Here is a 25,181-nt window from a genome sequence, read left to right as displayed (position 1 = left end):
GTTGATATTTTGATGAATGAAAAAATGGTCGTTTAGTCTTTCTTTAGTCTGGTATTGACTCCAGGTCTACCCTAAATGCTGACTCCTAATGATTTCTCCGCTTGGTACTGATTCCAAACCAGACTTAGGTGCTGACTCTTAGGTCATATTTCTTTATTTTATTATTATTTCAATTTTGTTCTAGTTGTCCTACGTTCTTTTTATCCAAAATATATATATGAACTGGGTTTCCTTGTCTCTTTTGTTCGTTTCAGTTTCTCAATAATGTCCAAATTATAGGCATTTGACAATTGAAGTGCAGTGAAAAAGATTATAGATTTGTTTAGTTTATTGTCTTACCTCTGGTTTTACTCTGACTAGTCTTCGTTTGATGTTGAGCAAAGTAAGATCCTCCACTAAGTTTACCTTTGTCAACTGGTGAAAATATTTCAAGTGAATATGGTTTTCATTACAAAATATTTCAAGTGAATAGAATTTTTGGCCACCTTTTTCTTTTCTTGTTTGAGAAGGAATTTTTGGCCACCTAGATGGGGTATATACACTACGAGCATCCACTAACCAGGTTTCCTCCAAATAATTACGTAATTAACTTATAAAACTATCACCTATTATTTAAATAAGTTATATGAGCCATCATATAGATTACATAACTAAAAAATATACTAGGATAATTTTAGCAATTATCATGTAATTGATTGGAAAAAATTTCCATCAAACTTATTTAAATAAGTTATATGAGTCATCATATAGATTACATGACTAAAAAGTATACTAGGATAATTCTAGCAATTGTCAAGTAATTGATTGAAAAAAATTTCCGTCAAACTAAGTTGGACTCAATTATGTATTTATTTTTATAATTGTTCATGATGTCAAACATAAAATATTAAATATACATTACATATAAAGAAAAGAACCAAAACAAAAAAGTGTATGAGACATAAATTACAATAATTTAAATCATTCTCGTTAAGTATATATTCCAACTTTTTTAGTACTTTATTTTTTTTTTTTTTTGAGAATCTTTTTAGTACTTTATTGAGTTGCTATTGGAAAGTATAAAAGCACACTAAATAGTGCCAATCCACATAAGCGTAATTGTCTTTGTCTTCGATTAGATTAAATTGTCAATAAAAATATAAATTGTAGATAAGATCATGACAAGGAAGTCACACGTTACATACATACAATGGATGACTAATTTAAGTCATTCTCTTCTATTATTACTTGTTCTTTTTATCTATTTAGACTTAAAGTAATCTATATATAGGTTTATTATTAACAAACTTTGATAATTTTTTGCCCCTAATAGTATAGATACATAAATCATGGTAAAAAATAAAGACACGAAGTAGTCTGAATGTTAGGAATATGTTTTAAAAAAAGCTTACAAAAATGAAGTATAACCACCTACGTCAGAAAAAGATTGAGGATCATATTCTTTTTCTAGCAAGATTAGATTAATTGCATATATAACGGTAACATTTGCACCATATGTCATCGATATGCTTCATAGAGAATGCTAGGCACATAATAAGTATATGGTGTACAAGATGTACGCTCTCTCATGGCCCTGGGGTAAAGCTTAGCTTTTGTTTTGGTTCAATGAAATTCCACTTTTTCCCAAGAGAACTATTGGAAATACCAATTTGGCGGATGGAGTACAAGTGTTTTTAGAGATGGGCAAGGCATGGTCCAATGTCACTGAACCTATAGAGATGCGGACACTTGACAATTATTTAACACGTGTCTAAATTGAAAACTGTTCATTACTCTTGTGCATTGGGACCTATTCCCGTTCTATTAGAAATTGTCATGGAAAATGGGTAAAAGGGGAATTGAGATCAAGTGCAATACTTAGGATATTGCACCTGACACAATTACTATAAATGGTTGAGATTGATAGTTGCAAAAAATAACTTTCAATCTCAACCATTAATTAAAAAAGATTAAGAAAAAAGTTATGAAAAGTAAAAAGTGAAAGTTAAAAAAAAGTGAAAAGTGAAAAAAATTTATGAGAGAAAGGAGGGTGAATAAGGGTCCGTTTGGTTTAGAGGTAGCTAAGTTTTCATAACTCAATTTTCAAAACCCATAACTCAAACCCAAAACTCATAACTCCCTACTCAAACCTCACCATCACTCAAAAATTACAAAACACATGTTGGGACTTAGTTCTTAGTTACATATCTCTACAACTTTTCCCCAAAATCGTGGACCCCACCACTGACACTATTGAGTGTTGCCTATTGTTACTACCCTCGTCTCATTAACCAAAAAGCTTCTTTTGCTTTACTTGTCCCACTGAGTCACTGTGGAAGCCCATCTTCTTCTTTACTTCTCCCACTGAAAGATTCACCGTGTTCTGCATCTCGCCTCTCGCCTCTTGCCTCCCACATCGACGCATGCCAACAACAAAGCAAGTATTTTTCTCTAACGGTCTTCGCTCCGTCTCTCTATCTACCCCTGCTTTGTTTCGATCTATTTTTTTGTCTCTTGCTTTTGTCAATTTTTGAGAGATTGTTTTTGGTTTTTTTCACTTGGTGAACTTGTAATCTAAAGGGTCTCATCTCTTACATACATAAATCCACTAAGCGTAGCAAATAGGCAAACGATCCAGACCTCATATGTCAAAATCTAATCTCCTAATTGGTTACTGAAGCTACATTTTGAGTTTTTGTTTGTTGTCTTTTGTTTTTATCAAAATTATTTGCTTGGATTAGTTATGAGATTTTGTGTTTCTATATATTAAATCCAATTCTGGGTCTTTAAATTGAATTGAATTGAATTTCCTGAATTGAATTGAATTTCCGAAATTGACATTAACAATTAGCAAAACCATGTATATGAGTGGATGTGTGGATTGCTAAATCTAGTAATTGCGTTTTGGAAATTCTTCTGGGGTCAAGGTGTACTGGTAGGTCAAATGTGATTGGGTTTGACAATGGCATGGTTGTGGCTATTGGGAGGTTTGGATTGCAATTTGGGTTTTCAAGGATTACATTTATTTTGTTCTTCTAGATTGTATAGACTTTAAAATCTCTGTTGTTAGCTGTGCCATCTTTTACAATGGATGGTTTCATCCCTTTTCAAGTGGGACTAAGTGGCTATGTGACAATAATCGTATGAGAAGCTTCCATATATTCCATTTATTTATTTTGAGTTTTCAAAGAAGCTTCCATATATTCCATTTTGATTCGAGGTCCTAGGTCTTGGAATCTATGGGATTGATCTAAATGGAAAGCAGACTTAACAGTAAAGTTCCCAAGCTTGTTTTTTTTGTCCAAAGGAATTTTTCAAGTAAGGAGGAGGATGGAGTGGTGATTTTGGATATACATTGTCTTTTGGATTCATAAGAAAAAGAATGGAGAGTGTATTGGTATCTTAGGTTGAATCAAGTTAGGATTTTAATTGAAAAAACCCAACAAGTTTCATTTGGGACTATTCCTAAAGGGACACGGATAATGATTTTTTTAATCTTTTTTTTGGGGCCGGGGGGGGGGGGGGGGGGGGGGGCAGAAAGGGTAAGGATAAAGTTTAGTAATGATAGGATCCAACAATCCTCCCAAATATTGACCTCCATACTTAACATCATAACAAGAACTTTTGGTCACTAAGCCTCGCTTTTCTAAATTCCTTCCATAAACTAGGATGATTGATTCCTCCTATTTGCTTTTGAATACTTTTTCCCTCTCAAGTATTTTGATTTCAACAAATGAACCCAAATTTTATCTTGTCTTAATGTTATTGCCCAGCGTAATTTTGCTAACACTGCTTTATTAACATATTTTATCCTCTTTAAGCCCAATCTCCCATTCTCTTTTGATTTACATAAACTACTTGGAGAACCTATTAGTGTGAATTTGGATTGCTTTACTCATGCTTGTATAGAATGTTTGTATAGATTGTATTGGTCATTGATTTTATAGACTGTTTGTATAGAATGTTTCGAGTATTCTTGTATTGGTGATTGATATAAGGGTAGGTTCTTACCAATGTCAAAAACAAGTAATTATTACTCCAGTACCAGTGGGCATCTGTGTGACCTAGACCATTGCACCCTTAGGACATCCCTAGAACTTCCTACTTTGGGTAGGAGGTTTTATGGCAGGAGGTTGTGCCAGAAATTGGACAACAATTGTAAGATAGACCAAGTGAATCACTTAATATAGACAACCTATCAAATGACTCTGGTAATCTCAATTCATTAATTATGAATGGCTGTCGCTATTGGTCACCAGTAAGTACCACATCCAGAATTAGTAAAACATTGATTATGTGCATTAAGTCACCAATTTGTTGAAACGCTATTTAAGTGCTTTATTTGATTGTACAAGGTGATGACCGTGCATGTAAGTTCTTCAAATGGTTGGACACCAACACTTGCACGTGTGGTGCAGCCACAGCACCTATTGTGTTAGCAAAATTCCGAAGATTGGAGCACGAGGTGGAACTTGCTGATGAAGAGTTGAAGCAAGCACGTGCCATGGGAGAAGCTACAAAACGAAGGGCTGAAAGAGCTAAGGTTGTGCGAAGGATTTCCGAAGAGAAAGTAGAGAAGTTCAAGATAGCTCTAGTAATATCATGGGTGATGTTTGGAGTACTGCTTATTTTGTCTACTAGGTTTTGGGATGTTAGAAGTAGGCAAATGTATTTGCCTGGATGAGTTGTTTATGTGCGTAATAAGCTAGACTTGTATTTTGAAAATTGGAGATCATTTGTATTATAATGGTACAACGTCATTTTTTTATTTTATTTTAAGTATAAAAATTTATGGTATGTATGACATTGTACTTCTATAATATGTTGAGAGTGTTCAACTTTATTCAAGATGGACTTGCAAACTATGGGCATTTTAATTGTAATTATATTATTTGTGATATGCCAAAGTGGATCCCTTAAATTAACTACTAAGGGGAATGTATTTTGTTTTCCTTGGATGAATGACTAGGGGGGAATGAGTAATAGTTGGTTACTCATTGCAAAATATTAAATAGTTCAGTTCAGGCAAATCAAGCTAAAGGACTTTGCAATTAGTTCAGTTCAGGCAAGATTGATTTTGTATGAGTTGTAAATTCTCTCCTTAAATATAAATAAATTTTTTTATAGAAAAATTAACATGTTATTCACTGATCCTGTAGCTAATAGTTGAGATTCTTGAAATCTAGCTGTTCCAAAATATTACGAAAAGGAAGTATATACAATTGCATATAAGCATGTCCACCTGTATTTACATTACCAATAGGTATTAGATACACCTATTTTTACATTGCTAAAAGGAATTACATCAGAAATGTTAATGGGTTATTGACATTAAGCCATAATATGTAATCATTGTTCACAGTTAATGTAAATTTACAAAAAGATACATCATAATATCCAAAAAAATGAATCATATATTTAAGGGACTTCTAGTCACAGTACCTAACTTTATACAAAAGTTCCCACAAAAAGTCATAGGTGGAGGTAATAACTCTATACAACAAGTCCCAACAAAAAGTGGTGAATCCGTATACGTGCCCACCATCAACCCCATTGTCGCGCGTACTCCTCCCACATGCGGGCAGTCACATCATCCCTAAACTCACCCATTGCCCTCTTTGCCGCATCAGATATCTCCCTCACATGCCTCCTTTCAGCACTTGCACTTGACTCAGGAGAATTCTCATTGTTCCCAACTTGTACATCATCTCTATTAACGTCAAGGTTCTCCCATGAGTTAAACATTTCATCTCTACGATTATTGATGCGAATAAAATTGTGTAACGCACAACATTCAAAAACAACCAAACGTTGCCGAGATTCCTTATAATTTGCCATGCAACTCAAGATGGGAAAGCGAGCCTTAAAGACTCCAAAGCACCTCTCAATTACCATGCGCAATGAAGACTATCTATAGTTAAACAACTCTTTCTCTGATGTTGGTTGCCTATTGCTCCTCCTAAATTCCTGAGCATGATATCGAGTGGCCTTGTGTGGTGGAAGAAACGATGCACCAATGAGGTACCCTGAATCAACCTAGTAATGGGACCCTGCAAGAATAGTATATCTCAATTAGTAATAGGAAACTACATAAAGGAAAATAAGACAAAAGAAGACAAAAGGAATAAAAAGTTACCACATAAAGTGTTCAACTAAAATATTCTCAAAGGCTGCTGCAAGTGCAAGGTATAATGAATGCATGTTATATATATATATATATATATATATACACACAAGAATTACTAAATGGCATTAGCATTACATAGGTGCAAACCATATTAAAAAGTTGGTGTAATCAGTACATACCCATCAAATTTATTAAAAAAAAAAAAAAAACACTTTCTTTTTTTAATTTCAGTCTTAACTAAAAACTGTAAACACAACACTATTATCCTCAGTCATGAGAAAAATGGTACAACCACTAAAGCAACACTGTTATTCACGACAAATATTCCAATTGGAAACTAAATTTTAGTAAGATGGATTCATGGGGCACGAAAATTTGGGACCCCTTGTACTGGCCAATTTGGCATTATGATGATTTATAAGCAATTCTACTTTCAACTTGCATTTGAGAAGGAAATGGTATATTTTGTCATATGATTGAGAGTATTTAGACTTTTAAGTATTTTGATTATTATCTGTGGGGCCCCTGAGTTTATATTATATTTATGAACATTGCCTTTGAAGTAGAATTGTGTTTTTGAAACAGATTTATATATGTAAAAAAATAGAGATGAAGGGTAAAAAAATAGAGATGAAGGGGAAAAAAATAGAGAGAGAGTATTAGACAAACAAGAAAAAGAACTTATTATATCTCTGATTGCTGTTTAAGGCAAAGGACAGCCACATAACAATAAATAAATAATCATGTTCACAAATGACATTTAATCAATCACTAAGAAATATGGACCCCAAAGGATAATACTAAAATCTTGATTGTCCTCCACTGATGAACTTTAGAAATGGAACTATAGTTAACCCCATCACAATTAATAAGAAAAATCATTTAATTCAACCCAAAAACTTCTCATGTTCTCTAGTAGAACCGTACATAAGCAAAAAAATAATTCAATATTTGGAGACAAGAGAAAGAGATGTTATGGAGGACTCTCCATCCACCGTGAAGTAGGATAAGCTTCGAAAAGGAATCAAACCCTCATGCAGTCATAAACAGAGTTTGAATGAGTTTGTTAAAAAGTTGATTGCCACAATTTAAGCATGCAAATTCCCAAAGGCAAAGCATGATATAACAAAACAAGGTACATATAATAATCATAAGTCATTACTAGATAAATAATTAATGATACAATATAGATAAATAATTAATGGTTTTGCTTGTCTTTTAGTGTATTTTTAAAAAAGTTGAGATGGTTTGAAATTTTAATAGTTAGTTGATAATATTTAATAAAGTTGGTTGATTGCAGTGTTGTGCTATGCTTAGTGTCATTTTTTACAAACAATTTTATGTTACAAAACAATTTTATGTATGAATTCAATTATAAATGATTTCTAAGATTTAAAAAACCATTGAGTTCCTTTTTGATAGATAATTACATTGTTAATACTAAATGGATGTTATTAGGACTTTTATAATGATTTTTTTTTTTTATATTTCACCCCCCCTAACTTGAACTCCTGGCTCCGTCCCTACGTCCAATAATCCATTTTGATGTGCATGACACCTGGGTACATGGTGTAAGGGATCAAGAATTGAAATCTTATATTGGATTCAAACAAATATCTTAATTAAAGACCCTTTCACAAGAATTTTCAAGATGTGCACTCTAAAGCATTTGTGTTTTGCCTTTTGTGCTAGTGAAAGTGAGCAAGGGATAAGTCATGCCAACTTCGTATTCTTGATTTCATCACTGATTAAATTACTCCAACAAAAGGATCAAAGCAAAAATGTTTCCCATTTGACACACGCCCTATAAACACATGAATCTTCTTTACAGACTTGTGCGTATATTCCTTGTCACTTGCAACCAAGATGGAGATTCAGACTCATTGGGCAAGTTACTCTCAAATCCTTGCCAATGTTCTTTTCATTTCAGGAGCACTCACAGTAGTGTCACTGGCTTCAATCTTTCTGCCACAATTTCTTGGCTGGTTATTTCTCATCATATAGGCTTTTTTGCCTGTTATTATTGCAAGTCATTTTCCTATGTTTACGTATAGGTGGATTTTCCTAATAAGAATTATGGATGCAACAAGCATCAACGTGATCATTTTTAGGAAAGAAGCAGACTACTTAACACACTCATCCAAAAGCAAAAGCAAAACATATGACAAATACCTTCATCATTTTACCTAGGTTGATTGGCCAATTATAAGACTACAATAAGTATTGATAATCCTTCCATAAAGCTTTGGGATGCCTCAAACAAGAGGTATTTTTTTATTTCATGAGCTGCCAAACCAAGTGGTGTAGCATCAGCTACCACATCAGAGCAACTCAACTGCCACATAGTGTAGCAACTAATGCACCATTTTATTTCCCATTTGGATGCTCCATTTTATTTCTCATTATGCAAAATGCAGAATTAGAATGCAAAATTAGTATTTGTTGTGAGTAGATTAAGCACATGTGTAAATATGCAGAACTAAAATGCAGAATTAGAACAGAACAAAACAGAAAAAAGAATGAAAAAACAGCAAACAGCAAAAAGAACTAGAATAGAACAAAATTCAACACAGAAAAAATTAGGACAAAACAGAAATATGAATAGAATTCAGAATTAGATCATAACAGAATAGAAAACATAACAGAATTTAGAATTACAGCAGAATAAAATGAAAAAACAGCAAACAACAAACAAAACAAAATAGAACAGAATTAGAATAGAATTCAACACAGCCAGATAAATAGAAGTATATGATTGAAAATAGACTAAAAACATGAAAACGCATACCTTCCGGTGGCCATGGGAATCCATGCTTCGGGTCTTTAATAGCTTATTCAAACACCTTTGAGTTGTGGACACTTCCCTCCCAACCAAAGTGGACATATGTAAACTTCATATCATGGTCGCATGTGCATATAACGTTGGTTGTAATAGCGCTCTTGCAACTCCTGTGAGGTTGAGTTTTCTCACTTAGAGGCCAAGCACTAATATGCGTTCCATCAATAGCTCCTATACTTCTCTACATTAAAGAGAGCCAATTATTTGTAAACAACGTCTCTATATGTGAATGAAGGAATACAAAATAGTAATATGTGCGAACATTTTCATTGAAAGAACTTGTATTATGAAATGATTTACCTTAAACCAAGGGTAGTATTTGTTGTTCGACCGCATATGCTCTAGAAGGCCTACCGCATTCGGATTGAGTTTGATTTAATGTTGGTCATATGTGTGGACAGCCCACAACACCTTACTGAACTTACAACTGATAGTTTCAATTGAATGTTGGAATCTGTCTCCCACAAGTCGCATCCGAGTATTATGGCCGACAATGCACAAGAATATGGCAACGGACTCCTGCACGTCCACACAACCCTTCCCTTCCTTCAAAGACCCATGCTGTTTCAAATCAACTACCAAATGATAGAACAAGTCCAATGTCATGTGGAACATGTCATGACAATTGGTAGGATTGTCATCCCTTACTTCAGCCATGAAATCTTTCCCACTCAAAATACTAGTATACATTGGGCCCTTGTCATAATGCCGCTGGAAATAAGCCACCATCTCGCCAACAAGTGGAAATACAATCCAAAACTCTTCCTCCTCGCTATTATAGTTTGAATCTGTGTCTGCACTAATGTCCATGTCATCATCACAGTCATTGACATCTATGTCATGATCACAGTCACTGACATCCATATCATCACCACATCTAGAACTCTCCATGTCATCATCGCCAGAGCCAAAGTAAGCCTTGTCACAATCAAAGGTCCAGAAAGGATCATTTGAGGAGACCATTCTACCTTATACCCTACAAAAACCAAATTATTAGTACCAATTCATTACAATATGTAAACTGACAAAAGGAATAATAAGTGGTATCGAAGATGCTACAATAATGTTAGCACAACTCTCCTTATAATGCAAGTACTAAAAAACAATTACCATAAAAATGATACAATACTAAAAAAAGCACCAAGTACATAAGAGTAATTACCAAACCCACATACTAATGTAAATTGTATCAAGTAGAGATCACCAAGTGAGAAAGCTCACATACTAACATATGCTAATTATGTCAAATCCACATGCATAGTTCACAACAATTACCATTACAACAAAAATAACTTTAAGTAAAAGTGTTCAGCAGAATAAGGCAAATACAACCAAAAGTCCAAGATTGTCTACGCACACACATAAAGTCCTTAAAAGCTACAACTAAGTGATTCACATCCGAATCACAATAATCAACATAAACTGAAATAAGAAGTCTCCATTAATTTTATGGGCCGTGAGCATAGCGCTCCATCCACCTTCTTCTCCTATATTCTGGCATGCCCATGAACACCACCCATCTCTCTCTTTTTTGGAGAACCTTGGAGATGTTAATATAGGTGTCATCATGAAGATCATTGTACTGGTTCAGCATCTCTAAAGTCCTCCCAAGGGAAGAAGGATCGTCACCACTAGCAGATTGTGCAACATGGTCGGAGTTACCCATAGACTTGCTCTTTTTTTTGTTAAAACGTTCCCTTGCCAACACAGTGTACTCTTGAAGAGCAATGGTCATGTCACTAGCCCTATCCGCTTTCTTGGCAACCTTCTTTCCCTTGCCAATAGGCTCTTCAATGGGACGTTTATCCGCACGTTGGGTTTGCTCCGTAGCAAAGGGATCATCTTGGGTTATGCCCTCCATGTCAAGATTGTAGCAATCATCGGCACCCAACTGGGTACGACGAGTCTCATTGGCAATTTCCTCCTCTGGAGCATGCTCTTCATCACTATTTGGGGCTAGTGTGTTTAATGAAATTTGAAAGGCATCGGTTGCAGCATTATGAGCAAACAGCTGCCATAGTTTGTCATAGTTAGGACATCCACTCTTTCGTAATGCATTTGCTTTATGATCAACTTGAAATGATAAGATGTACATCAAAATCATACTAATACAAAATAGAAAATTAAGAACATTTTACCAAGGAATTAGGGTAGTAAATCTAACATACCGCAGCCATATGCGCCCACACCTCCTCAGAAGCAATAACTGTTTGGGTTGTCTCATCCCACCCTAACCTAGTATGGCTCAAAAGCTGGCTCCACTTTCTCTGCTTTTGCCTAAGCCTATTATGCCTCTGAATCACTTGCTTAGGGTGAAAACTCTTCCCCGTTTGCTCATTTAGGGCATTCGTAATTGATAGCCAAGTTGTAGCCTTAAAAATACCATGTTCCATATTCTCCTTTTGTTGTTCATCCACCATAATATCAATGAAGATTTTTTCAATGTGGGGAGGCCACATTGGCTCCTCAACATTTTGAGATTCTTGTGCCATCTAATAAAAATATCCCAACACAATTGCAGAGATGTTAATATATATATATATATATATATAATATATAGTTCTATGAATTGACTATTTCATTTCTATTGGAAGAGGAACCCATTGCTACTGCAATAAGTTTTGGCAAAAATAGCATTTCTAATATGCACTACAGAAAACCAATATATCACCAAAAGCAAAAAAAGGAATGAATGGGGCAACAAATAGATATTTTCCTGATATCCTCAAGTATACAGATACATTCCCATCTAATCCTACTAACAAACAAGAACTTTTACAGAAGCAGCACAGTTTGCAAATTTTCAATAATTTAAAGCTACATGTTAGATATCTAAAAAATTACAACTCTATGACAAACCCTAGCAATCAGAGTCCTCTGCAGCAATCAATTTAAACCTAATAAAAGGAGAGAGCTACATCAGGGAGGAGGAATTATTGTTTCCTCTTAGATAGGCTAAATCCACTAAATAATAATAGAAGAAAAATAAATAAAAAATAAAAAATAAAAAGAAAAAGAGATAAGTTTCCTTCAATTTTTGAGAGTGAAGATAATCAGGGGGTTTTAATTTTTTTTTTTTAAACATTTTTTTAAGTATTCCCTATCAGACCCGTTCCCATGTTCAAGTAGTGAACTCTTTTGACTTCTAGATTGGGGTACTTGTTATTGGTGTGTTCAAGGTTTGATATCTTATTTGTTGTAGATGATGAAAGAATCTCTAAAGGCAGGAAAATAAATTAAGCAAATGACAGTTTGATATAAACAAATGGCAATTTCAGTCATCAATTAAACAAATGGGTCACATAAATTTCATACCACAAGAAATATCCACTTCAATAAAACACAAATAATGAAAAGAAAGACCTAGGTACAGATCAATAAAACAAAAATTATAATAAGAAAGAAAGATCGAAGATAAGTCCATGGAGAAAAACCCACTTCAACACACTTACCAATACCCGTGGGCAAAAATCAATAAAACAAAAATTATACCACAATACCCAAATCATACAATGGTCATTGACAATGGAGAGGGAGATAGAGATATACACCGCACCCGGGAGAAGATCACAGAACTGCCTTCAAATGGTTTTTGCAACGGACAAAGAAATGACTTCAAACCCATTTCAGTTCAGATCTAGGTGTAGAGAAATGACTTCAAACCCACTTCGTGCTTCGGTTTAGATCGTTGGAGGTCGAGATTTGATGGAGTAATGAAATGTGAGAGAAAACGAAGAGAGGGAAGTGAAAAAGGGGGGAAATTTTTGGCTAAAATTTTTTGAGGGAAGTGAGAAAGAGAAATGGTCTTCGCCTTGAATTTGCAATGGTAATATCAAACAGCTCTGAGCTGACATGACAACACAGAAGCTGTGGGCTCCACAAAGGTCGAAAATTTACGTTGGTGCCCCTGAGTTATGTATCTCAGTTTTTTAAAACATCGGTTTCTTGTTTTGTGTTTCCATCACTTTAACTCAAAATTTTTGAGTTTTGAGTGATGGAAACACAATGTGAAAATCAAGCCAAACAAAAAAATTTGTATGGGTCCCATGTGTTTTGAGAACTCAGTTATGAGTTTTGAGTGATATAATCCAAAAATGCTCTAAACCAAACAGATCATAATAATCTATAAAAGGGATACACGAATCACTAAAGATTGTAAGTAGCTGAATAGTAATTGCTTTAATAAAATCATATATGACAAAAAATATATATAGATAATTTTTTTTTAAATCTAGGTAATAAATATATAAAAAGTCATTTGAAAAATGGATAAAAAGTATGATGCACGAACCATTAGGGATTATGAGTAGCCGAATAGTAATTGCTTTAATAAAATCTTATATTACCCAAAAAAAAAAAGAGTATATATAATTTTTTTTAAATCTAGGTAATAAATATATAAAAAGGTATTTGAAATGAAAAAAAAAAAAGTTGAAATACTTTAATAAAAAATAAAAAATAAAAAGAAATAAGAAACACCAAAACATGTCCAAAATCCAAACATAACCCTATCTCATATGCTCAAAATCTAAAGCCCAAAAATTTTCTAATGGCCATTATGATTGCGAAGCCTAGCTTATTAGTTACAAATTTCGGCCTGCATATCTGAAAGATCAGAAGCCCAATACTGTTCTTAAGCCCAAAATCTCGCCGACCATACATTAGGGTTTCTTCTGTACTCCCTATAAATACTCTCAACGCCTCTAACCTCAAAGAACCTCTCTAGAAAATTGCTTTCTCGGCAGCCTTGTCTGGACAACTAGGGTTTTGAAGCGAACTTAGCCACCGCATCACCATCACCATGAGAGCCAAGGTATGCTCGATCTCATTGAAACACACGCCCTTTCTTTTCTGAACCTTGTTATTCTTTTGTGAAATTTAGCGATTAATTCTTCAAACATCTATTTGATTTTTTTGCTTTTTCTGTTTTTGTTTTTGATTTTTTTCAGTGGAAGAAGAAGCGTATGAGGAGGTTGAAGAGGAAGCGCCGAAAGATGAGACAGAGATCCAAGTAGATTTATTATTATCATTATTATTATTAAGTCGGTGTCGTTTTGTTTTCTAATCGGATGTTGATTAGAGTCTTTAGTGTCTTTTTGTTTTCCTATGTTTGGATAAATTTCTAAGAAATGGATTTTTGTACTGTTTAATGAGATTTTTCGTATTTAACTTTTAATGTTTTTATATGGTTATAGTTATGTGGAAACTTGTCCTTTTATATTTGAATGTCGTTTTGATTAGATATTCCAAGTTTATTTATATCCCTGAAAATTACAAATTGGTTAATTCCAGCTATACCGGTTGTTAATTTTGTGTTCAAAATGTCTTATTTGTGCTATTGAAAGGAATGTATGTTGGAGTTTGCCCATGTAATTTGAGTTCTTACCATGGGCTTATAATAAGTTATATTATACATTGAATTTCCTAGTTATTAGTCAATCTAAGGAATAGATAGACTGATATATTTTTTCCCTGACATTTAGATAATGGTTTGGCATGTGATCTGTAGCAAAGATACATAGTCGATAGTTGGGATGTGTTAAGGCCATTGGATTTAGCTCGCAACTTATTACTTGTACGTCATTAGATATACAGGGTTTGTGATGTTCTTGAATGATTGATTTCTTTTTGATAACCTTGATGATTGTTTCAATAGTGAATGCCTAGGCATGGCTCTATTTAGTTTAGTTAATGAGCATTGATTTTTCTCTCTTGCTTAAGATATCTCATATGAGTATAATCTTCAGCTCATCAAGAGCCTTGTAACTCAATTGAGTTGGCACATTCTGTTTGTACTTTAGGTTTCTCATTTAAAATAAAAAATAAAAAAAATTTAGTATACAAGCTTTATCCATAGTATTATTTTCATTTTATTGATATTTATAAACTTCATTAGACAGTTGGTAACGTTTCTCAAAAAAAAAAAGTCAGTCGGTAACTTATCACTGCTGCTTCTTGAATGGGGTGGACATGTTTGGTCTTATATAAAGGTGTAATATACAGATGAATGTAGTTCATACCTTAGTCCACTTTGGCCTTTGAATTTAGATTTTGAGAATTTTGCTCCCATGCTGGACTTTTCATAAATATTGATTTCCTTTTGAAGTCAATTTGTTTACATAATTCCATTCTCGCTTTAGGATAGGATTCTGTGTATCCCAAATATAGTTTGAGATCAATTTGTTTGCATGATGCCATTGTGGCTGCTGGCTGGTCATGTATATCATGGCTTTTGGCTGGTTCTGTATCATGGCCTATTTTGTTTCATACGTTTCCAAACAACATCATCGTTAATTTGCAAATTCTTGTGTGAGCTCAGAGTTAAACAACAATTGATGCGTTTCATGCTTCAAATAAGTGGTGCATGTTTGCTATATAACAGAGTTCGTAAACTATCTCTGGGAGGTATTACTATTTACCAATTGAATTTTTTTATTTTAGAATAAAAATAAATGAAAACTAAAGTACTAAACAAAACAGGGTACATTTCTTGAGATTTTTTTTAGGGTAAATTACAATTTACTCACATATGGTTTGGTTGAAATTTATATTGTCTACTTGTGGATTGAAATTTGGTACTTTACTCGCTAAGGTTGGTTTGGTTTTGTCATGTTTCTGTAACTCACCTCTGATTTTTCCATTAGATAACAACTTTTAACACCAAGACATAATATAAAATGGATCAAGAAGGTTAGGGTTTGAAAATCATTTCTTGCTCCAAAAATCTCATCCAAGGTACCCATGGTTGAAGCTTCTTAGACCTCCACTATTTTTGTTCGCCGCTACTCTGTTCACCATTACCATAGGTTTTCTCAGGCCTTTGCTGCAACTATATGGCAGATCTGAGAAGGAGGTTGGGGTTCGTGTTCGATTTGGTTCTTGGGGTTCATTAATGGTGGGTTTGGATGAGCAGTTTTGACTAAAGGGATGGTCTGGGGTAGTGTGGAGTAAATCTCTTCGGCCTATTAAATTTCTTCAGTCTTGGTTTAGACTCAATTGGTGATTGGGTTAATTCTTGTTGTTACCGAACAATTTCATGGCCACTCCAAAAGACTTTAGGGACTACTGTCCTCTCCATGGATCCTTGCAAGCTGTTCCACTCCATCAATAGAGTTAAACTACTCCACAAGCGAGCATTGTCTTCCTTGGTACCAAGTTCTTGTAAACGTGTTCATTGGACCCAGCCCCCACGTGGTTAAGTGAAATTAAATTTTGGTGCCAAATTTTCTTCTAATTGTGTTTCTACAGCGAGATTTGGAAAAATATTAGTGGGGGAAATCCTTGGCTTGGTCAAAGAAAGAAACTCCTGGGGAAGCTTTGTGGGCTAAAGTTAAGGAAATGTTGTTTGCAATGAAGAAGCTTATGTTTGATGTCACACTAACTTTTTGATTCGTTTTATATTATGTTTTGGGGTTAAAAGTTGTTTTCTAACGAAAAAGTCAACAGTATGTTACGGAAGCCTAATGAAACTAACCTTAGATGAGTAAAATGTAAAATTTCAAACCACAAATATGCAACTTAAGTTTCAAACAAATCACAAGTGGGTAAGTTGTAATTTGCCAATTTCTTTATTTAAGTTTTTCCACTTCAACAAAGTTTGCATTTATATCAAAGTATTAGTTTATTAGATTAACAAGTAGAGTAAATGTATTTAATTATTTATAGTTATGCATTAATTATTTATATTTGAGAAATTTATATGAATATTTTTATAAAATTTATATAAGAAATTATTTTAATTTGAGATTCCTAATAGAATAAATACATTTATTTTGTTATATTAAGTGGTGCATTAATTGTTTGAATGTAATGAAATTTTAATGTCATTTTTCTAAGATTTATATGAGAAATAATTAATTTGAAATATGGTATTCTTACTAATTACTTTTGCAAAAGTTGAAACAAGTCCAATAAAATAAAAAGGGAAAAATGCCCATACACCCCCTAAACTTTCAACTACTGGTCAAAAAACCCCCTTAACTTTTTTATTAGCTAATTTACTTCTTAAACTATTCAAAACTGCCAAATCAATACTTCAGTTAGTCTCACGTTAAAACACTAACGGAATAAACGCGTGGGACTCAAGTGACTTTTAATTCTCAAACTTTAATCACCCAAAAGTCCAAAACCCAGCAGAAAGAGGAGGGAAGAGAAACAGGTTCGGCAGTGACAGAGCTCAGGCAGTCAGTTCAGAGCCACTATGATCTTTCCCTTGCCGTCTCGCCGCCCTTGTCCCGGCGGTGCCTTGGTGGTTCCGCCGCACCGTTCTATGTTGGTATGTCTTTTTTTTTTTTTTTTTTTTTTTACTTTCATTCGTTCCCTGAGTTTAAATCCACAGTGAACTTCTTTTTTTTTTTTTAATCTACATGTACGAATTTCTATAATAGAAATTATTGGTTTGGTTTAATTTTTGGGTTGGGTCTCTGTGAGTTTGGTTTGGTGTTGTACCACCTGGTATGTTTGTTTTTCACCTCTTACGTATTGCTATTTAAATCCACAAAGAACTTGTTTTCTATCTCCATGTGAGAATTTCTATAGTAAGAATTATTTGTTTGTTTTAATTTTTGGGTTGGGTCTCTGTGAAATTCTTGTTTTTATTTTTTTATTTTTTTTTTATCTCCATGTGTTGTTCACTGGATGTTTGATTAAATGCCTGAGAGACATATAGCTACTGCTCTAATGGTTTAAACAATGAAGCCTAAAATTGGCTGCACGCATCAATGAAGATACAAATTGCAGATATCTTTTTTATGTTTTCAAAAAAAGATATACGTGGATTTCCAAGATCTCCAATGCACACAAACTTTGTATTACATATAATTCAGGTTGAAGTCTTGAAATAGTCGTCAACCACTTTATGCAACTATACATTAGCATGGTGGATGGAGGACTTCAAAATTAGTGTCATGATGTCATTAGCAAAGCTTGTCATATAGGATTTATAAAGTTTATTATAAATTCTGTGATTTTTTTTTTCCACTTTTCATCAAGTTAAGTGGATGGTGGAGGATTAGGAGATTTTTATATATGATATTTAATGTGGAAAACATAAATAGACATATAGCATTTGAAAAAGATATACAAATTTTGTCTCTGAAATTGGCTGCTCTGTTTGTGGCTTTGCTGAGTGCAGCAATGCAGATTCCACTGCTAGCTTTCTTAACTTCAGCAATTGAGTCATTGACATGCCCATCTTATGTTCATTGTCTCTGCTAGTAAATATTGACACCTACATGTCCCTCCCATCTCTTATCACCATAGCAGCACAGAAGTGTTAATCTAGATGTGCAGTATCACAGTTAATTTTGAAAGAGCCAAGTTAGTTTTGGACTAGTTATCTCCCCATCATAAGATATGATCGCAGCAGCTGACATAATGAGAAGGTTTACTATTAAATTGACCTTTTTTATTTATTATTTATATATATATATATATATATAGGATTATATATTATAAATTAATTTCCAATCGATGGGCCTTAGTATTTGATATTTTTTCACGGGTCTAACTCCTTCTATGGTACAAAAAGCTTTGTCTACCTTAATTGCATTTTGTGTTTTTGATTCTGTTTGAATCAGCGTTCTTTACATCAGAATTGTGTTGGTTTGGTTAAATTCTCATGATACAAACCTACAGGGAAAGTGGCCAGTGACACACCTCTTATCTATAACCTTTTCCTGTCTAGTTTTATTAATCATTTTCTGATGAACGGTAACGGTTAGTTTAGGTGCACATAGCTTATAAATGAGTTGCGTTAAAATTTCATTCAAACTTGGCATTTGGTAGTATATACTTGTAGTAGAATGTAATATAAAAAATGATTGGTTTATGTATCTTGGGGTTCTTATGATTTTAAAAACTGTTTGTTGCAGGGAACGCAGTTGTCTCAGGTGATCAGATTGAAGATTGAAGAATGTAATGTATGTAACTACTTTGAGAGGCATGACATTGAATTTGCACTAATGAGAAAAAAGCGTAATTACTAGACTATTGGACACTAATGGAAGGTTGAAGAATGAAGCTGTAATGCATAAGAGAATCCCTAAGTGGCTTTGGTGATTATTAGTGGTTTCTTAAATCAATAGTGGAATTGCGATAGCCTTTTGTATGGGGTCCAAGTGTTAACGTTGAAAGTCATCTTTATTTGCAGTGACTAAATATGTAGGAATACTAAAAAAAAGGATTTGTAATGTAATGTATCTATATGTGAAAATTAGATGTAATGTAATATAAAAATGTTCACAACTATGTAATGTTCAACTTACGAAATTAATGGTAGTATATTTTCTCAAGTTTAGTAATTATCTGTTGCCATGCTCAAATTTGTATTTTCCTTTAAAAAAGAGCTTTTGGAACTTTTTGGAGCCAAATATCCTTTGATTTTATAGTTCATATAAATATAAATAACTGGTGTGATCAAATATTGATCTGCATCATTTACATTAAACACTATTATGCTATTACAAAAATGTATATTGCAACCTTTGCTCCCTCTTCATGCCCACAAACGCCCTTTTAATCTTCTCTTCACGCACGATTGAACATGTTGATTTTGTTATTGATATTCAATAGAATCAATACCGTGTCATTTAAGGGTGGAACATCCCTTAATCGATGCCCTTAGACATCCCTTAATAGAAACCAAAAATGACAGTAAAGGTTTAAAAATAAATGATTACCCTAGAATCAATTCTTTAGAAATAGCAACTAGATGAAAGTATTATCTTAATTGCAAAGGCATCTCAATCTTCATCCATCATAAAATACCAGATAGAAAAATAAAAATGTATATACTGTAAAGCTTTACTCTTAGCTTCTTACAATCAAATAAAGTTCAATGAAAATCAATCAGTATTCTTATGCAATAACTCTAAGGATCTCAATCAGTATTCTTAAAAGGATCTCAATATGCCATAAATTGAAATATCAAATGAGTGTTTACAAATGGTATATTGTTTGCCAAAAATAACACTCAATGAATCAACAATTACACTTTTCTAGCAATATTGAAAAACAAAAGTATACCGGTTCCATTAGTATTTTTAAAAGGCCATGTATCACTAAACAAAATATAGAACTAAAAAATTATTTATCTTCTTGCTGCCACTAGGCCTTAGCCTTTCCCTTATTCTTCTTGCTTCCACTAGTGCTGTCCTTTGTACAACTTTGACTTGATTGTTGATTACCTATATTTGATTGTTGTGTACCCTGTAAAAAGCCAAAAAGGTTGGAAAAGTTCAACAAAGTAGTACTTGAAATTTGGATGAAAAGTTCAACAAAGTAGTACTTGAAATTTACTGATAATTTTTTACTCCCTTTAGCTCCAGACGTAGATGATTGTCCTGATTGCCCTTTCTTTTTCTTTTTATAAGCCTTCTTGTTGGGGTTATCAGGAGCTTTACAAGTTCTTTGATTATGTCCCCATTGGAAACAATTCCCACATTTCATGGCAGTTCCTTTCTTACTCACCCTAAATGCATTAATAGGTTCTCCTGCCTCCCTCTTTCTTGCCTTCTTACGCTTGCCTACTTTCTTTGTAAATTTTGGGGGCTTGATTGGGTCATAGGGTGTTTTTGGCCACTGTTCATGGCTTGGAAGTGGGCTTACCATCCATTGGTAACAACTTAGGAATGTCTCTTTAGTGTAAGCAATGTCTACATAAGTCTCAAGTTGCTCTCCATGCTCAATTATTGCGACAGCAGCATGAAAACATGGGATTCCACTCAATCCCCATCTCCCACAACCACAAGTCCTCTCATTCAAGTCCACCACATATCTTCCACCATAAATATACTCCACCTCATATTTGGACTCTCCATTCCAACGAGAAATGCAATGTCCAACCTCACTTTTTATCCTCTCAAGCTTCTTATAGATTCTTGGACAAACCCTCCCTTCATACCTTCTCATATGATCTCTTTTGGTTTGCAACCTTTGCATCAACATCACTCTTATGATCTCCATCATTGTCAACATTGGTTTATCCCTAGCCTCCAAAATCCAAGCATTGAAAGACTCTGCTATATTGTTTACTAGAGTGTCACTCTTGCTTCTTGGATTAAAAGCATGTCTGCTCCATGTTCTCACATCTAACTTCACAAGCCACTCATATGCCTTCACATCTAGCTTCTTCAACTCATCCATGTGGAAGTCAAAAGAATTCTTTGTTGCTGCCCTAGCAGCATTCCACATTGCATCTTTGAGTACCTTCCCAGGAAAATCCTTCTTGAAATTTGCATGTAAATGCCTAACACAAAATCTGTGCTCTGCATTAGGCATCAAATCCTTAAAGGTCTCTACTAATCCCTGCCATAAAAAATACACAAATATACATTAGTAATTCATATCTAGGTTATAGATCATGATATTTTAAAAAAATAAATAAATAATTCACATGCACTTTAATTGTTTCTTGCCTTCTGTCGGTCTGAGATAAAAACCCATCCATTCTCATCCACATGTCCGATGTCATCCAACAGACATTGTAGAAACCAGGTCCAAGAGCTTTTATTCTCAATTTCAACGATAGCATAAGCGATTGGGAAGATATTATCATTCCCATCCTTCCCAACAGCAACCAGCAACTGTCCCCCTGTTGTCCCCTTCAAATGACAACCATCTATCCCAATAAGTGGCCTACAACCTGCTAAGAATCCCCTTTTACAAGCATCAAGACAAACATACATTCTCTCAAACACATCATTTGCAGTTTGTATCTTCACTGTGCTACCCACATTCCACTTCCTAATAGCAGCTGCATAGTCCCAAAGTCTCTCATATTGCTTCTCCTCAGCACCATGTATCATCTTGAAGGCCATTCTCTTAGCCTTGTAACATTGGTCCAAAGTCACATCAACTTCATGGTCCCTAAACACTGCACCCTTCAATGCATTTGTTGTCCAAGTATGATCATCTCTAAAGAATGGCAAATATTTATTGGCTAGCCACCTTGAAGAAATCTTACTATTCTTATGATCCTTGCTACATGTATGTATGCTCTTAAAACTTTTGATTTGAAAGGCATCTCCCATTTGTGTTTGGGATGCATGTATCTTCCAACCACATTTTTTTTTACATACAGCTGTCACTCTCCACTTATCATTGTGCTTATACTCAAAATCATGTTTTTCTTTAATACACCACTCCTTTAGTGCCTCCTTGAAGACTACATGTGATGCAAATTTTTGATCCTTCATTAGTTGTACATTCTCCATGCCAATGCCCTGGTTAAACTCAGGGAACCTAGGCCTTGAATTCCCTTCATCATTAGATGACCCTTCTGCACTCCTTAACTCATCACTATCCCCATGATCTGAGTCTCCTTCACCATTCCAAACTCCCTCAAGCTGCTTGCCCCCAATTGCTCTATTGATTTCATCATCCTCCATACCAAAATCTTCATTTATATCATCATCAGATTCAGAAAAATCACTCAAGTTGTAATCTTCGTCATCCTCCACATCAATTGGAACATTAACAATTTCAGATTGGCCATCAGCCTCAATAGAATCATATTGGGATTGAGGGGCTTGTACATTTGGCATAGAAGGTGAATTTCCAGGGAGTGACAGTGGACATTCATCCATGGCTACAATACAAAATTAACAAGAACGTTAATAGAAGAGCCAGAGAAAAAAAAATTTATATAAAAAAAAAAATATATATATATATATATATATATATAGAGAGAGAGAGAGAGAGAGAGAGAGAGAGAGAGAGAGAGAGAGAGAATAGTGGGAAAAAAAATATAACAATTTGCACATGTACATGTGCATGATTGCTGCTAATTCAATTCACATAATTCAAAATATTACAATATGCATGGTTGCTGCTAATCAATATCATTGTTTACCATTTATAAATGGATTATGCACATGATCGATGATACTAGTTTCCATGGTGGTGGCTTAGCATGACCCACAAAATGCTGAATTAAAGACAACTGCTGCCTCAAAGTTTCTAAAATACAAAAAAGACAGCTGCCCCAAAATGAATTGTCCTCTTAATGTCATTGCTTGGTTATGTATGCACTCTCCACTAAATGACAATGAATCGCTTTAAAATCCACTCTTAAAGGCAACTAGCCCAAAAAGAATTGTCAATGAAGAGGCAATGAAGAGGCAATGAACATAAGATGGGCATGTCAATGGCTCAATTGCTGAAGTTAAGAAAGCTAGCAGTGGAATCTGCATTACTGCACTCAGCAAAGCCACAAACAGAGCAGCCAATTTCAGAGACAAACTTTGTATATCTTTTTCAAATGCTATATGTCTATTTATGTTTTCCACATTAAATATCATATATAAAAATCTCTTAATCCTCCACCATCCACTTAACTTGATGAAAAGTGGAAAAAAAAAAAATCACAGAATTTATAATAAACTTTAGTTCACCGCAGTTCCAAACAGCTAATACAGGTCAACACAAGCTTTGCTAATGACATTATGACACTAATTTTGAAGTCCTCCATCCACCATGCTAATGTATAGTTGCATAAAGTGGTTGACGACTATTTCAAGACTTCAACAAGCATTTTTTTTTTTTTTTGATAGGTAAGGTTTCAACCTGAATTATGTGTAATACAAAGTTTGTGTGCATTGGAGATCTTGGAAATCCACGTATATCTTTTTTTGAAAACATAAAAAAGATATCTACAATTTGTATCTTCATTGATGCGTGCAGCCAATTTCAGGATTCATTGTTTAAACCATTAAAGCAGTAGCTATATGTCTCTCAGGCATTTAATCAAACATCCAGTGAACAACACATGGAGATAAAAAAAAAAAAAAAACAAGAATTTCACAGAGACCCAACCCAAAAATTAAAACAAACAAATAATTCTTACTATAGAAATTCTCACATGGAGATAGAAAACAAGTTCTTTGTGGATTTAAATAGCAATACGTAAGAGGTGAAAAACAAACATACCAGGTGGTACAACACCAAACCAAACTCACAGAGACCCAACCCAAAAATTAAACCAAACCAATCATTTCTATTATAGAAATTCGTACATGTAGATTAAAAAAAAAAAAAGAAGTTCACTGTGGATTTAAACTCAGGGAATGAATGAAAGGAAAAAAAAAAAAAAAAAAAGACATACCAACATAGAACGGTGCGGCGGAACCACCAAGGCACCGCCGGGACAAGGGCGGCGAGACGGCAAGGGAAAGATCACAATGGCTTTGAACTGACTGCCTGAGCTCTTTCACTGCCGAACCTGTTTCTCTTCCCTCCTCTTTCTGCTGGGTTTTGGACTTTTGGGTGATTAAAGTTTGAGAATTAAAAGTCACGTGAGTCGCACGTGCTTATTCCGTTAGTGTTTTAACGTGAGACTAACTGAAGTATTGATTTGGCAGTTTTGAATAGTTTAAGGAGTAAATTAGCCAATAAAAAAGTTAAGGGGGTCTTTTGATCAGTAGTTGAAAGTTTAGGGGGTGTATGGGCATTTTTCCCAAATAAAAAATTAGTACACTATCAAGAACATAAAGAAAGCTATAAGTGATCAAAAAGTAAAAGCTCAATCCTACTAAGAACAGTGGTACCTTGTCCTTTAAACCAAGCTCAAACAATAGAAATTTTTGTAGAGAGTGAAAAAATACTACAAGTACAATTCTAAGTTAAGTTCAAGTCTAAGGCTGAAGAGCCTAGAATAACAGATAAGTGTAATTTAAGTAGTAATTAAGAATAATGTTCTCATTGGGCAAGTTTGAGGATTAGTCTCTTATATATATTTTGTTCAAGTTTTACACTAGATATTACACTGTTCACTTCCTCAATGTTCTATTTCTAAAAAAATGTTCATCCTTCTTTTCTAGGAGATTCCCTTCCTTGCATCCTAACCCCCCACTTGTATACCTTCAGGCATTCCTCAGGATATTTGTCCCATCAAAACTCTGCTAAAGGTGGTAGAAGGGGCTGCTAGCTGTGAAGTTATTGTTCAGGAGTTATTTCCACATTAATGCGATAAGGTTGGTGTAGGGCATTCAATGCGGAGGTGGAAAGTATACCCTTCAGGAAACTTCCTTCCACCATCCTTGCCCTCGTCGCGGTCCTCCAACCCCCCCCCCCCCTCCCCCCCAAAAAAAAAGCAATTGAAGGATATTTGAATTTTGAATTTATCAAATCAACATTTGCTTTTTTTTTTTTTTTTTTGAAAATGATATATGCATTTTTAAGTAGGCAAAAAATTTGCCTGTCTATATCGTGCAATTTTAAAAATATATGTAGTATAAT

The 25,181-nt window shown here is 34.3% G+C and overlaps 3 protein-coding genes and 3 long non-coding RNA genes across 6 annotated transcripts; 3 read left to right on the top strand and 3 right to left on the bottom strand.

Annotated features, from left to right (window-relative positions):
- Positions 1-2,292: 2,292 nt before the first annotated feature.
- Positions 2,293-4,450, top strand: LOC126697754 (uncharacterized). The gene is made up of 2 exons (XR_007646251.1): positions 2,293-2,420; positions 4,335-4,450. It is a non-coding gene; the product is annotated as an uncharacterized LOC126697754 (long non-coding RNA).
- A 1,073-nt stretch (positions 4,451-5,523) lies between these two features.
- Positions 5,524-5,874, bottom strand: LOC126696647 (uncharacterized). The gene has a single exon (XM_050393335.1). It carries the CDS (start codon positions 5,872-5,874, stop codon positions 5,524-5,526), a length of 351 nt encoding a protein of 116 aa, XP_050249292.1.
- A 4,518-nt stretch (positions 5,875-10,392) lies between these two features.
- LOC126696646 (uncharacterized) lies at positions 10,393-11,437 on the bottom strand. The gene is made up of 2 exons (XM_050393334.1): positions 11,114-11,437; positions 10,393-10,956 (listed from the first exon to the last, which is right to left on the bottom strand). Exons 1-2 carry the CDS (start codon positions 11,435-11,437, stop codon positions 10,393-10,395), a joined length of 888 nt encoding a protein of 295 aa, XP_050249291.1.
- Positions 11,438-13,457: 2,020 nt separating this feature from the next.
- Positions 13,458-14,121, top strand: LOC126697753 (uncharacterized). The gene is made up of 2 exons (XR_007646250.1): positions 13,458-13,758; positions 13,895-14,121. It is a non-coding gene; the product is annotated as an uncharacterized LOC126697753 (long non-coding RNA).
- A 2,857-nt stretch (positions 14,122-16,978) lies between these two features.
- On the top strand, positions 16,979-19,237 carry LOC126697752 (uncharacterized). The gene is made up of 2 exons (XR_007646249.1): positions 16,979-17,220; positions 18,818-19,237. It is a non-coding gene; the product is annotated as an uncharacterized LOC126697752 (long non-coding RNA).
- Positions 19,238-19,832: 595 nt separating this feature from the next.
- LOC126696645 (uncharacterized) lies at positions 19,833-24,400 on the bottom strand. Its single transcript, XM_050393333.1, has 4 exons — positions 24,049-24,400; positions 21,362-22,533; positions 20,244-21,251; positions 19,833-20,153 (listed from the first exon to the last, which is right to left on the bottom strand). The coding sequence occupies exons 2-4, from the start codon at positions 22,529-22,531 to the stop codon at positions 20,052-20,054; spliced, it is 2,280 nt and encodes a 759-aa protein (XP_050249290.1). The 5' UTR covers positions 22,532-22,533; positions 24,049-24,400; the 3' UTR covers positions 19,833-20,051.
- Between the last annotated feature and the right edge of the window lie 781 nt (positions 24,401-25,181).

Source organism: Quercus robur, chromosome 8 (genome assembly GCF_932294415.1).
Source record: "Quercus robur chromosome 8, dhQueRobu3.1, whole genome shotgun sequence".
Classification (NCBI taxonomy): Eukaryota; Viridiplantae; Streptophyta; class Magnoliopsida; order Fagales; family Fagaceae; genus Quercus; species Quercus robur.
The sequence above is the reverse complement of the archived record's forward strand: the minus strand, read 5'-3'. Positions and strand labels throughout refer to the sequence as shown.